The sequence below is a fragment of the Desmodus rotundus genome, chromosome 3 (genome assembly GCF_022682495.2).
Source record: "Desmodus rotundus isolate HL8 chromosome 3, HLdesRot8A.1, whole genome shotgun sequence".
Classification (NCBI taxonomy): domain Eukaryota; kingdom Metazoa; phylum Chordata; class Mammalia; order Chiroptera; family Phyllostomidae; genus Desmodus; species Desmodus rotundus.
Genome location: NC_071389.1, coordinates 33,695,017 through 33,709,896, shown reverse-complemented (window position 1 = coordinate 33,709,896; position 14,880 = coordinate 33,695,017). Strand labels below are relative to the sequence as shown.

The 14,880-nt window shown below is 38.6% G+C and overlaps 1 protein-coding gene across 3 annotated transcripts in view; it reads left to right on the top strand.

The window, feature by feature from the left end:
• The window catches only part of FAF1 (Fas associated factor 1), a 423,880-nt gene that overhangs the window by 352,353 nt on the left and 56,647 nt on the right, over positions 1-14,880 (top strand). For all 3 annotated transcript variants that reach the window (XM_024571040.4, XM_045204230.3, XM_024571039.4), the window contains 2 exons: positions 5,541-5,621; positions 6,863-6,940. In XM_024571040.4, the coding sequence (XP_024426808.1) occupies positions 5,541-5,621; positions 6,863-6,940 (159 nt within the window). The remainder of the gene's footprint in view (positions 1-5,540; positions 5,622-6,862; positions 6,941-14,880) is intronic.

Genomic DNA, 14,880 nt, shown 5'->3' with positions numbered 1-14,880 from the left:
TTCGTTGACAGTTTTTTCTTTCAGTGCTTTAAAGATGCTGCTCCAGCTGTCTTGTTGTATTTCAGCTGTATCCTGCAAGCTTTATATCCTACAGCTGTTTCTGATGAGAAGTCAGCTCTCATTCCCATTTTGTTTCTCGGTGCATATTATGTCTTGCCTTTTCTCTGACAACTTTTAAGATTTTTCTTTTTGTTATTAATTTTATGTAATTTGTTTATGATGTACCTCGGCATAGCTTTATTTATGTTTCGTTTGCCTGGTATTCATTTAGATTCTTGGAGCTATGGCTATACAAGGGGGACCCCCCCAAAAAAATTTATTTATTAAAATATTGTATATTTGTTCTTACATGTTTAAATTCAGTCACCTTCAAAGTGCTCTCCATTTGATGCAATAAACCTATCGAGCCATTTTTCCCACTGCTTAAAACAGTTTTTGAACCCATCGATTTTGATGTCTTTTAGTGCTTCTGCACTTTTTTTCTCACCTCTTTTACATCTGCAAATCGTTTCCCTTTGAGCACTTTTTTCATGTGCTCAAAAACAAAAAAAAAGTCACTCAGGGTGTGATTGGGTGAATAGGGAGGGTGGGGCATGGGAGTCATGCAATTTTTAGTCAAAAACTGATGAACACTCAGTGCAGTGTGGGCAGGTGCACTAGCAAATCACCTATCATGAAATAAGCAAGCACTTTGAAAGAGTCTTAAAAAACATTCACAGAAGCAAAACACAGCCTCTCACAACACCACCAGCTGGTACACTGATACAGGTGGGTTCCTAGAACACTCACCTAGCAGGGGAAGCCTGTACCACAAGGGGCCCACCCTCCAGAAGATAATTATGGATTTGGCGGGGGGGGGGATCCCCCTCAGATAGTTTTCATGTAATTTGAAAATCTTTGGCCATTATTTCTTAAAATAAGTTCTCCCCCTGCATCCTATTTCCAGATCCAATTATACTTATATTAGACTGCCAAAAGTTATCTCACAGGCAACAATTCCAACTTCTACATTGCTTGGATTCAAAATAAATTCTTCTGGTTCTAGTTGGGTGTCTAGGTTACCAAGATGTATAACCTGCCTTCTCAGGTTTCATATTACCTCATCTTTTACAACTCTGACTTTCAGTTTCCTCTTTATCTCTAGTAAGTGGGAATTTCTATTTATTTCTTTCTCACATGCTGAGTAATACTTTTTTAACATTTTTGTTATATTTTACCTACTCTCTATATTGAAAGAATTTCAGGTTATCTTGGTCCATATATCTTTAGGGATATATACCAGGGCCATTTTCTGTTTACAAGGTCCTACTTATTAAGGGCAAAGAGCAGGGTGTGCATTCTAGCTTGAGCATTCAGAACAAATAAATGCTGTGTGTTTGTATGTATTGCGTATGCATTTGGTATTTGAAACAAGCCTACCCACTATAGCCCACTTCAATTTGATAATTCAGAACTTTTCATCAGACCTTTGGGTATTAACTGACGATTACTAATTTTAAACACTACCGAGGAGTAACAGGTTACACCTAAATTTCATTTCTGGTTAAGTTCCTCATTTAGGAACCATTTGACAGCTTATAAAATGTCAGTATTTTTAATGTGTTGTAGTGAAATTTGATTCAATGGCTACTTTCTCAGCCATATAAAACTATACTGAGCTACTAAGTGTGGCACAGTGAGGTGGAAACATAGGCTCTGGGGGAGAGAAAGACTTGGTTTGAATTTTAATTCCAGAACTCTTATCAACTCATATAATAGTCAGAATAAGAAGTATACTTACATGAAAATTACTAGTCTGAAGAATATTCGGAACTTCAGGAATATAACTGTGGAGCACTGAAACTTCCACTATTTCATCTAACAAATACGTAATGAACGCTTGCCACACGTGAGGTAGTATTACAAGAGAATACAGAATCCCTTTCTGTGGGGTCTTACAGCTCAGGTGAGACTGGGAGACCGAGGTACCGATGGGTGTAGCACAGAGCAGTATATGCGCAGTGCCAAGCACGCCGCAGATGAAAGGCTCCAGCGGAGGCTGTTAGTTCTGAGCAGTGCGGCTTCTCGCTCCACTGTGACAAAGAGTGTTTTCATACCAAGCAGGCCCAGCCACTGCGCAGGCCGCACCTGAGACATTTCTGAACCTGATTATCCAGCTGTTCACCTCCACAAAACCAACATGTATTTCCAGTCACTCGGTCTGATGTGCCCTCTCCGATTTAACAAGGGGTCCTTCACAAGAACATTATTTTTAGGACACAGGAATTCCAAGAGGCCCATCTTCAAGTTATGAGAACACATTTAGACTTGAAATGTTAACCACAACACCTGGGATTTTCTTTAAAATCTAATCATGTAGAATAATACAGGGAAAGCAGTGTTCTCTGAATCCCAAAATTGGATATGACTGTGAATAGGACAGTAGGAGGGACAAGTATCAAATCTACATGACAGAAAAGAAGAAATAATAGCCATTCGGAAACAACCAACACACAAGAAGCTATGAACACGGTGAGTTGAGGAAAATTCATCCTGAGCCAGCCCTTCTGTCTGTGATGGTCAGAGGACTGTGGGCAAAGGGAAGACCATTGGATTGTGGGAAGGAGAGTGGGGAAAGGAAGCTGTCAGGAGACCTGGATTCAAGTATAAGCTCTGCATCTGACTTAATGGGTAGTCTTGTGTAAATCACCCTCACGTGATTTCATTTTCTTCATCTGTATAGTGGCTCTTTTGGACGTGTTGGTCTCTTACATTTCTAAAAGTAAACGAAAAGCTGTTAGGATTTTGAGTGATAGAGCTGATGGAGCAGGAAATCTTTCCAGCAGAGAGAGCCACTTTATTTAAGGAACAAAAGGAAAATATAAAACTTGAGCACTAAGCTCTTCACAATAACTGAGTAGACTCCATAGAATAATGATGAAGGTGGTCTAAGCGTGATTATCCATGTCTTCTCCTGCGGCCTGCCCCTACATTCCGAATGCTAGTGTGAGGCCTAATATAAAATTGGTGCTTAACGAATATTTGTGAAAGGGAAGAGAGGAAAGATAAACAGAGAGAGGGGAGAAGGGAAGGAAGCAAGTTAGCTGATTCAGGAAGTCCCCTCACAACAGGTGCCACATTTTGTGGTGGGGAATCCCTGTATTTAAAGGCCTTTCATATCTGCAACAGTCTGTTTTAAAACAGAGCTTCCAGCTGTGGTAGCTTTTAGATGGTTTCTTTGTTGTGTGTACATGGTCACACAACATGTGTGGTAGCTTTTAGATGGTTTCTTTGTTGTGTGTCGTGATAGGTCAGTTCTGCTCAGCCGATTTCACTGACTCAGATAGGACTGCTTTATGGATGAGCTCTATCTTTCCTGTCAATATTTACTGCAGACAATAAGTAGTTTATGCCTGGAAAGACAATTCATTTATTCTACAAGTACTTACTGAACACCTCTCAAAAGCTAGGTGTTGTGTGCACTGCTTTGAGTACAGAGGTGAATAATACAGAAAAGGTCCCTGCCTCTGTGATGCTTGCAGTGTCATGGGAGACTCTCATATTACATAAATAATTATATGATAACTAATGCAATTGTGATAAATGTTTTAAAGGGAAAGTACAGAATGTTACAAGAGAAACCTAAGCTAATTTGGAGGGGTAGGTCAGAAAAATAAGGTAAAATTAAAATTGTAAAGATCTTAAACATTTTCTCATTTGAAATATAAAAAGATAAGATTACTGCCACAAGTTACTGATTTCATTAGGTATATCTAAATTTGTAAAAATAGACTTGTCCGCAGAAACATAGAATCCTTAGAAATTTATTTTTTTTAATTTAATAAATGACTGAAAGGGAGATATTATTTACCCAAGAACACACAGCTTGCTTCTGGCAGGTCTAGAACTTGAACACAGGTCTCCTAATCTCCTCAGTGACTTAAAAAATGAAGATATTAACATATCAAATAAAGATCAGCCATGGTAAATTGAACTATTAAGTAACCACTCAGTACAAATTTGTATATTGAGTGGAGAAAGGAGTTTAGAGAGTAATGAATTAGGCAAGTGCAAATTATAAAAAGAAATGCACAAAACATGTCCTGTCAGGCTGACTGTATCTGGTCAGAGTAAAGCCGTAGCATATAAACCAAAGTGAGAAATACCCAGCTGGAATTAGTGAAAATATATTTAAAGGAATATGCTTCTATTTCTTTAAAATGTAAATAATAATGAATAAGTACACATCTCCAAGCAGAAGTTTTTAAAACCCATTTTTGCTCATGTGTAATATTATATGACATGTAAATTATTCCGAGTGCTTTGCAGCCTGTGCAGTCTCTCAGTTCGGTTAGCCATTGTTCCTGATACTGTGTTCCAACACGTATTTTCCCTAGCATACCCTTTCATCAAAGATATTGTAGTAATTAGCTGTAGGCCAACAACATCTACAAGTAAATCTTCCTACTTTTTAATTCACAAGATTGGAAATCTGTGAAATGTTGTTATTCATACTAGAGGTTTTGAAAGTAGTCGAATCATTGAAACTAGAAGTAGTATTAGGCTTCAAGGAGAACTTTAGACTTGAACTAGAGAGAGCACCTAAGACAATGCTCATCATATACTCAGCCTTGGGTAAGCATATATTGAATAGTGGAGACAAAAAGTTACAAAGTATTAAGTTAAGCCATATGAAATTCCATTTTTATAGGTCAAAATAGTTGAATATTGGTGACTTTATATGACTCGGCCTATTACACAAAATCACCAAAAAGGGAATCTATAGCCTAATGTCGATAGGTGTGTATATTTATTAAATTTAAGTACATATATATTGACCATACTCCAGAATTTAACATGTGAGAAGTTCTGGCAGTTGAATTAACTTTTAACCTCATAGGAAATCACAATTTAAATTTATGTAGAGTGGCATAATTACTTCAGAAGCTAAAAATATTCTAAAAGATCTTCTAAGTTACTCACACTTCATGAGTGTGAATGTAGTGAGGAAATACTGCTTATTCGATAGCCAGGCTTTAATGGTGTGGACTGAAGTTAACTTGGGTGTTTTGCTTGCAGACTTTCTATGCTGACCAGCAGGTTGCAACCGACTCCTTTACTTTCTCCCAGTCGAATGCTGGCCATCTCCAACATTATCTTAGAAAAATCAGGAGGAAAGTGGAGAACTAATTGTGAAAACATACTGTCAGGTGCTTTGCTAGACAGTTTATACATTATTGCATTTAATTCTCACAACAACCCTATGAGACAAATAATATTTCTATTTCACAGTCAAGGACACTGAGACCTAGAAAGGTTAAATAACTTGTGAAGGATCACACGGCTTGCAAAAGGTACAGAGCTAGGCCTCAAACATTCTTATTTTCACTATGTACCGGGCCACTCATCTTATTATTTGTTTGCTTATTTATATTTTATACACCTTAAAATTGTCTTGTTTACTTACAGTAAATTCACACGAGTAAAACAAGGGGATTGTTGTTGTTTTCTCTTAAAAGGTAATACGGTAAAACACATCGAATCATTTCTTTTCTCTTAAGGATGAACGTGAAGCCAGAGAAAATGTGAAGAGAGAGCAAGATGAGGCCTATCGCCTTTCACTTGAAGCTGACAGAGCAAAGGTGGGTTTGCTCAAGAGACTTTTTGGATAAGAAACTCAATCTTAAATGGTCTTTATTATTTAAGTGCCGGTGCTTTTATCATTTCGATCCCCAAGAATGTTGGGTTTGCAATGGAGAAAGCAAGATTCAGTTACCAGAAAGAATATAATTCTACCCCTGGTCCTTAAAGTATGGTTCATTTTTGACAAGGTAAAGTTTGTTGAGAATCATAAAAATGAAAACAAAAATGGGCCTTGTATCTATTTTATTTGATTTTTAGTGAGTCTCAGGTACAACCTACCAATTTTTCAAAAGCTTTTCAGGTGATTCTAACGTGCAGAGTGAGAACCGCTGATTTATTTAACACTTTCTGAGCACCTGCTTCCGTACTGGCATTGAAGAAGGGGAAAATGAATAAGCCACAGCTTCTGCCCTCAAAAGAAGGCTCACAATGTGGTGTGGGGTAGATTAAATCAAGACAGCTTTAACACTTAGGCAGGATCCTAAGTGTCATTAAGGGGAGGACCGAGTAGTTCAGTGAACAGGAGTTCAGTGGGAATTTTTTAGCTTTTTTGGAAAGCCAAGAAGTGGGAATGGACTGGGGAGGCTTTCTTAGAAGATGCTGTATATGTGAATTGGATAAAGAGGGGTAAGCGAGGAAAAGTAATATATGCCAGTGGCAAAGGGACAGAAAACAAGGAGTGCGTGATAGAGGCTGATGTCAGTAGAGTTGATGTTTGCATACAGGAAACGTAGCAGAAAAGATTAGAAAGAAGACCAGAGGAAGGTTCTGATGAGTCCAACACTACCCAGAGCTTCCTAGGTATTTGAATAGGAACCCAGCGTGAACAGAGAGCTATGCTTTATTGGTTGTTTTTATTTTTTGAAAGATTTTATTTACTTATTTTTAGAGAGAAGGGAAGGGAGAGAGAAGGAAAGGGAGAGAAACATCAATGTGAGAGAGAAACAATTGGTTGTCTCTTGTACACACTCCAACCAGAGACAACCTGCAACCCAGTCGTGTGCCCTGACCGGGAATCGAACGAGGAGCCTTTCGTTTTGCGGACGACACCCCAGCACCTGAGCTACACCAGTCAGGCAGCTGTGCTTTGTTGTTGCTTCCATTTCTATTCTTACTCCAGAGAGAAACACTTCCATTACCACAGTATACCTCGGGTCATGCTGGGAATGAGGTGGGTTTTGTTTTTTTTGTTTAAGTCTGCGTTTATCGAGTGCTGGCTCCCTTTCTCTTTTATCAACAGAGGGAAGCTCATGAGAGAGAGATGGCAGAACAGTTTCGCTTGGAGCAGATTCGCAAAGAACAAGAAGAAGAACGGGAGGTAGGGCATAACTTTTAGAAAATTATTCAAACTAGTTTGTTTGCTCTGCATATGATACTGAGGCTGTTAACAGCTCTTACAACTAACTTCTTTTCACTTTTCCTAGACTCATTTTAGCGTGGAAGACCTTAACCTTTCCTAATATTGTACTTTCAGCCTTTTCCCTAGGCTTCACTTTACCCACCAAAAGACGCCGTGAGTTACTTCTGCAGCCTCTTGCACTGGGCCTCTGCATGGAAAATCCATTTAGCTTGGCTCATTTTTTCACCACTACGTTCACATCATGTCCATAATAATATACAGAATTTTCCACTCACTCATTTTGCAGTTTTTTTCAATACTTACCCAAAATCTGTGTGTACCCCAAATCTGTTAGGGGATAGGGATACAGACATGGGTTCTCCCATCCAGGAGTTCATAGTCTTATAAAAATAGAATTACCGTACCATATGTAACATTATTATGGAAGTTTGCCTGAAGTGCAGTGAAAACAAAGAGAAGGGGTGTCAAATGACTTCCCAGGGTGGTTTCACAGAAAAGGACTTCCAAAACATTTTTCTAGACATGGGGTTAATAGCGAGATTCTCTTAGAAAAAGAGGAAACCATCTAACAAGTGATGGAAAGACCTGGAGAGCCCCCTAACTTGAGCTGAGGAAAAGTCTATTATTAGTTGTCATTCTCAGTCAGAGGATGCCACCTCGTACTTATGCAGCTAATGTTTTTTGAACAAGGACTGTGCTGAGCACTGAAAGATAAACAAAGGATAATAAAACATTTTCTGCTTGCTGAAAGAGATTACATCTTACAGGGAAGATGCAAAATGTCTGCAACTAACAGCAAATCAAGAGAAAATGTGCAAAATAACATGAGAATTAAAAGCAAAATACTTAAGGAGTTCAAGGGCAAAGTAAAAATCACTTACAGCTTTGAGAATCAGTCAACACTCTAGAAGAAGTGATATTTGAGCTTTGTGTTCAAGTATGTGTAATATTTTACTCTTTGCAAATCAAAGTTTATTCATGTTCAAACGCTTATTGAGTGCCTATCATATATGCACTAAATACTATGCCTGACAAACTCCAGTCTCTGTACACCGAGGGCTCCCAATTATGGAAGGCAGAAAATATTTTGTTGAGCATCTCCTGTATCTCAACTGCTCTGCTGGCTGCTGTATATCTGCTTACTCATTGACTGCTAAAACAAGTTACAAGGTTAGAGATTTCTCTACAACTGAGAAAAACTGAAGCTCACTGAGAAGTCACACACAGAAATGGGAACTGCTGAGATTCTTACCTCTGTCTTTATGCCTGCAAGGCTCATGCTTTTGTGCTTACTCCATTCAGTACAAGGCCATGTGCCATCGTATGTGTCTACAGGAATCCCGTATGCAAAGTTTCACAGAAGTTTAGATAAAAGAGAGATCTGTTGCCATGTTTTGGGGCTATTTCCAAAAACATAGTTTAAAATTTTAGGATGCTTTCTCTTTCATGCTCTCTTTTACACATGCGCTCTCTCTCTCTCTCTTTCTCTCTCTCTCTCAATAATAATATCTTCAACCATATACTTACTAAATGTCAGTATACACAGTTAACTGCATGTTTTGCATCTAGAGTTTAGGAGCATATGTACTTTTTCTGATGCTTTACTTTATTTACTGTGGGCTTAAATTTTCTCTCCAGATATAGATAAAGCCTGCCCTCTCATAGAAGACCCCATAAACATTTTTTAGTGTACCTCAGTGTATGTGTTCTGGCTGTAAACATGTGAGAGGATGGGGCAGAGAGGGAGGGAGGACAAGTCATATTTTGTTTTTTGGTTTTGTTTTGTTTTTTGTTTTTTTATTGTATTCTTTCTACTACCAGCTAGTCCCCTTAAATACCTCTCCCACCTGCAGTCACTACACCATTGTCCATGTCCGTGAGTCCTTTTTCCTTTTTGCTCATTCCCTTCACCCCCTAACCTCCCCCACTCTTACAGTATCATCCTGCTCTCTAACTATGAGTCTCTCTCTGTTGTGCTTCAGTTTGTTCATTAGAATCCACATATGAGTGAAATCATATGGTGTTTGCCTTTCTCTGGCTGGCTTATTTCAGTTAGCATAATGTTTTCCAGGTCTATCCATACTGTTGCAAAGGGTAGATTTTTATTCTTTTTTATGGCTGAGTGGTATTCCATTGTTTAAATGTCCCATAGTTGTTTTATCCCCTCATTTACCAATGGACACTTGAGCTGCTTCCATATCTTGGCAATTGTAAATAACACCACAATGAATATAGGGGTGCTTATGTTCTTTCAAATTAATGTTTTGGGTTCCTTCAGATATATTCCCAGAAGTGGGATCACTGGATCAAAAGGCAGATCCATTTTTAATTTTTTGAGGTATCTTCGTACTGCTTTCCACAGTGGCTGTACCAGTCTGCATTCCCACCAAGAGTGCAAACGGGTTCCCCTTTCTCCACATCCTCACCAGCACTTGTTGTTTGTTGATTATTGGTGATGGCCATTCTGACAGATGTGAAGTGATATCTCATTGTGGTTTTAATTTGCATTTCTCTGATGATTAGTGACAATGAGCATCCTTCCATTATGTCTATTGCCCATTGGTATGTCCTCTTTGTAGAATTGTCAATCAGATCCATTGCCCATTTTTTAATTGGGTTGTTTGGTTTTTGGTGTTAGTTTCATAAGTTACTTATAAATTTTGGATATTAACCCCTTATCAGATATTGGCAAATATATTCTCCCATTCTGTGAGTTGTCTATTTTATTGCTGTTTTCCTTTGCTATACAAAAAATTTTTAGTCCCATTTGTTTATTTTTTCTTTCATTTCCCTTGCCTGGGGAGACAATATCCAATAAAAAATTACTACAAGCGGACTTCCAGCCAAGATGGAGGTATAGGGAGACACACTGTGCCTCCTCGCACAACCAAAAGAATGACAACAATTTAAAAACAAAAAACAACCAGAACTGACAGAAAATTGAACTGTATGGAAGTCCGAAAACCAAGGAGTTAAAGAAGAAACATTCATCTGGACTGGTAGGAGGGGTGGAGACAGGCAGCCTGGCACAGAGGACTCGTGGCAAGGTGGCAACTGGCGGACCAAGCAAGGTGGCAGATTGTGGAGCGGGGTGGGCAAAGCCAGGGAGCAGGGTGGGGCCGGCGAGGCAGCAGCTGGTAGACCAGGTGACAGACCAAGCAACAGACCAAGCAACAGACCAAGCAACAGACGGAGCACCCCAGGGCTCCAGCACGGGGAAAATAAAGCCTCAAACCACTGATTGAAAACACCTGTGGGGGTTGAGGCAGCAGCAGGAGAAACTCCCAGACTCACAGGAGATTTCATAGGAGAGACCCACAGGGGCCTAGAACATACACAAACCCACCCACTCGGGAAGCAGCACCAGAGGGCACAATTTGATTGTGGGTAGCAGAGGAAGTGACTGAAATCGGCAGAGAGTGGAGCAAGCTCATTGCTCCCTTTCAGCCCCTTCCCCACTTACAGCGTCACAGCGCAGCAACCAGCATTACCCCACCCTGGTGAACACCTAAGGCTCCGCCCCTTTATGTTACAGGCACACCAAGACAAAAAAAATGGCCAAAATGAAAGAATAGATCAAAGCTCCAGAAAAAATACAACTAAGCAACAAAGAGATAGCCAACCTATCAGATGCACAGTTCAAAACACTGGTAATCAGGAAGCTCACAGAATTGGTTGAATTTGGTCAGAAATTAGATGAAAAAATGAAGGCTATGCTAAGAGAAACAAAGGAAAATGTACAGGGAACCAATAGTGATGCGAAGGAAACTGGGACTCAAATCAACAGTGTGGACCAGAAGGAAGAAAGAAACATTCAACCGAAAAAGAATGAAGAAACAAGAATTCAGAAAAATGAGGAGAGGCTTAGGAACCTCCAGGACATCTTGAAACGTTCCAACATCCAAATTATAGGGTTACCAGAAGGAGAAGAGGAAGAGCAAAACATTGAAAACTTATTTGAACAAATAATGAAGGAGAACTTCCCCAGGCTGGCAAAGGAAATAGACTTCCAGGAAGTCCAGGAAATTCAGAGAGTCCCAAAGAAGCTGGACCCAAGGAGGAACACACCAAGGCACATCATAATTACATAACCCAAGATTAAAGACAAGGAGAGAATCTTAGAAGCAGCAAGAGAAAAGGACACAGTTACCTACAAAGGAGTTCCCATAAGACTGTCAGCTGATTTCTCCAAAGGGACCTTACAGGCAAGAAGGGGCTGGCAAGAAGTATTCCAAGTCATGAAAGGCAAGGACCTACATCCAAGATTACTGTATCCAGCAAAGCTATCATTTAGAATGGAAGGGAAGATAAAGTGCTTCTCAGATAAGGTCAAGTTAAAGAAGTTCATCATCACCAAGCTCATATTATATGAAATGTTGAAGGGAGTTATCTAAGAAAAAGAAGATGATCAAAACTATGAATAGTAAAGTAAAAGCAAACTCACAGGTACTAACAACCACACCTAAAACAAAAACAAAAGCAAACTAAGCAAACAACTTAGAACAGGAACAGAACCACAGAAATTGAGCTCACATGGAGGGTTATCAACAGGGGAGGGGGAGGGGGAGAGAGGGGGAAAGGTACAGAGAATAAGTAGCATAAATGGTAGGTAGAAAACAAACAGGGGGAGATTAAGAATAGTATAGGAAATGTAGAAGCCAAAGAACTTATATGTATGACCCATGGACATGAAATACAGGGGGGGAATGTGGGAGGGAAGGGGTGGGCAGGATGGAGTGGAGTGAAGGGGGGGAAATGGGACAACTGTAATAGCATAATCAATAAAATATATTTTAAAAAAATTAAAAAGACTACTCTAAGCAATGTCTAAGATTTTGCTGCCTATTTTTTCTTCTGCGATTTTTATGGTTTCGGGTCTAACATTTAAGCCTTTAATCGTTTTTTAAAAAATTATTTATTTATTTATTTTTTATTCAGTTACAATTTCCTGCATCTTCTCCCCATCCCTCCACCCCACCCCAGCCAGTCCCACCTCCCTCCCCAACTTCTACCCTCCCCCTTGACTTTGTCCTTGTGTCCTTTATAGTAGCTCCTATAGAACCCTCTCCCCACTCTCCCCTCCCCACTCCCCTCTGGCTATTGTTACATTGTTCTTAATCCATTTTTAATTTATTCTTGTGTGTGGTGTTAAGAAGGTGGTCTAGTTTCATTTTCGTGCACATATCTATCTAATTTTCCCAACACCATTTATTGAATAAGCTATCTTTTGCCCATTGTATGTACTTGCTTCCTCTGTCGAATATTAATTGACTATAAAGCTATGGGTTTGTTTCTGGGCTCTCTATTCTCTTCCATAGATCTGTGTGTCTGTTTTTATGCCGGTACCATGCTGTTTTGATTACTGTGGCCTTATAGTATAGTTTGATATTAGGTAGTGTGATTCTTCCAATTTTGTTTTTCTTTTCCAGATTCACTGTTGCTATGCAGGGCCTTTTGTGGTTCCATACAAATTTTTGAAATACTTGTTCTACCTCTGTGAAACATGTCATTGCAATCTTGATAGAAATTGCATTGAATCTGTAGAATGCTTTGGGTAGTATGGACATTTTAATGATGTTAATTCTTCCTATCCATGAACATATGTGCTTCTACTTATTTGTATTTTCTTCTGTTTCTTTCTTCAGTGTCTTATTATAATTTTCTGAAACAGGTCTTTTACATCCTTGGTTAGGTTATTCCTAAGTATTTTATTCTTTTAGAAGCAATTGTGAGTGGAATTGTTTTCTTAATTGCCCTTTATGTTAGTTCATTGCTGGCATATAAAAATGCAACTGATTCCTGGATATTAATTTTGTATTCTACTTTGCTGAATTCATTTATCAGTTCTAGTAGTTTCTTGGTAGAATCTTTGGGGTTTTCTATGTACACTCTCGTGTTATCTGCAAATAAAGACAATTTTTCTTCTTCCTTTCCAATTTGGATGCCTTTTATTTCTTCTTCTTGGCTAATTGCTGTAGCTAGGACTTCCAATACTGTGTTGAATAAGAGAGGTAAAAGCAAACACCCTCTTCTTGTTCCCAATCTTAAGGGCATTTCCCTTAAGATGCTTATAGTTTTTGCCCATTGAGTATGATGCTGGCATTGGTTTCTCATATATGGTGTTTATTGCTATGTTTAGGTATGTTCCCTCTAATCCCACTTTGCTGAGAGTTTTTATCATAAACGTGTGCTGGATTTTATCAAATGTTTTTTCTGCATCTATTGGTATGGTCATGTGGTTTTCATCCTTCATTTTGTTTTTGTGGTGAATCATATTTATTGATTTGCAAATGTTGTACCAACCTTGCATTCCTGGAATAAATCCCACTTGATAGTGGTGTATGATCTTTTTGATGCATTGCTGTATTCTGTTTGCTAATATTTCATTGAGGATTTTTAGCATATATGTTCATGGATGATATTGGCCTACAATTTTCTTTCTTTGTAGTGTCTTTATCTGATTTTGGAATTAGGATAATGCTGGCCTCGTAAAATAAGTTTGGGAGCCTTCCCTCCTATTGAATTTTTTGAAATAGTTTCAGAAGAAGTGTCAGTTCTTCTTGGAATGTTTGGTAAAATTCCCCTGTGAAGCCATCTGGTCCAGGGCTTTTGTTTGTTGGATTCTTTTGATTACTGCTTCAATTTCACTAGGTGTTCTCTGTCTACTCAGATACTCTGATTCTTTCTGATTTAGTTTTGGAAGATTGTATGTTTCTAAGAATTTAACTGTTTTGTCCAGGTTGTCCAGTTTGTTGGCATATAGTTGTTTTTAATATTTTCTTACAAACCTTTGTATTTCTTTTCTTTCAGTTCTTATTTCTCCCCTTTCATTTCTGATTTCATTTATTTGGATCCTCTTTTTTTCTTGATGAGTCTGGTTAAAGGTTTGTCAGTCTTGTTTATCTTTTCAAAGAACCAGCTCTTGGATTCATTGATCTTTTGTATCATTTTTTAAGACTCTATTTCACTTATTTCTGCTCTGATCTTTATTATTTCCTTCCTTCTACTCACTTTTGGCTTTGTTTGTTATTCTTTTTCAAGTTTCTTTAAGTGTAAAGGTAGAGTGTTTGTTTGAGCCTTTTCATGTTTTTTCAGATAGGCCTGTAATCCTATGAGTTTCCCTCTTAGGATTGCTTTCCCAGTGTCTCACAGATTTTGGGTTGTTTTGGTCTCATTTTTATTTGTTTCAAGGTCTTTTGATTTGTTCCTTGATCTCATTGTTGACGCATTCCTTGTTTAGTAACATGATATTTAGCTCCCTTGTCTTCATGTGTTTTTCAGTGTTCTTCTTGTGATTGATTTCTAGGCTTACAGCATTGTGGTCAAAAGATGCTTGATATGATTTCAATCTTCTTGAATTTATTGAGACTTGTTATGTGTCCTAACATGCGGTCTATCCTAGAAAACATTCCATGTGCACTTGAAAAGCATGTATATTCTGCTGCTTTGGGATGAAATGCTCTGAAGATGTCAATTAAATCCACTTGATCTAGTATGCCATTTAAGGCTGCTGTCTCCTTGTTGACTTTCTGTCTGGAAGATCTATCAGTTGAAGTCAATGGGGTGTTAAAATCCCCAACTATGACTGTATTTCTGTCAATCTCTCCCCATATGTCCATCAGGATTTGCCTCACATATTTAGGTGCTCCTATGCTGGGTGAGTCAATGTTTACTAGAGATGTATCCTCATGTTGGATTGTTCTCTTTATCATTATGTAGTGTCCTTCTTTGTCTCTTACTATAGCCTTGGTTTTAAAGTTTTTTTGTTTGGATATAAGTGTTGCTACCCCAGCTTTTTTTCCTTTCCATTTGCATGAAGTACCTTTTTCCATCCCTTTACTTTTAGTCTGTGTGTATCTTTTCATCTGAGGTGGGTCTCTTGGAGGCAGCGTATATTA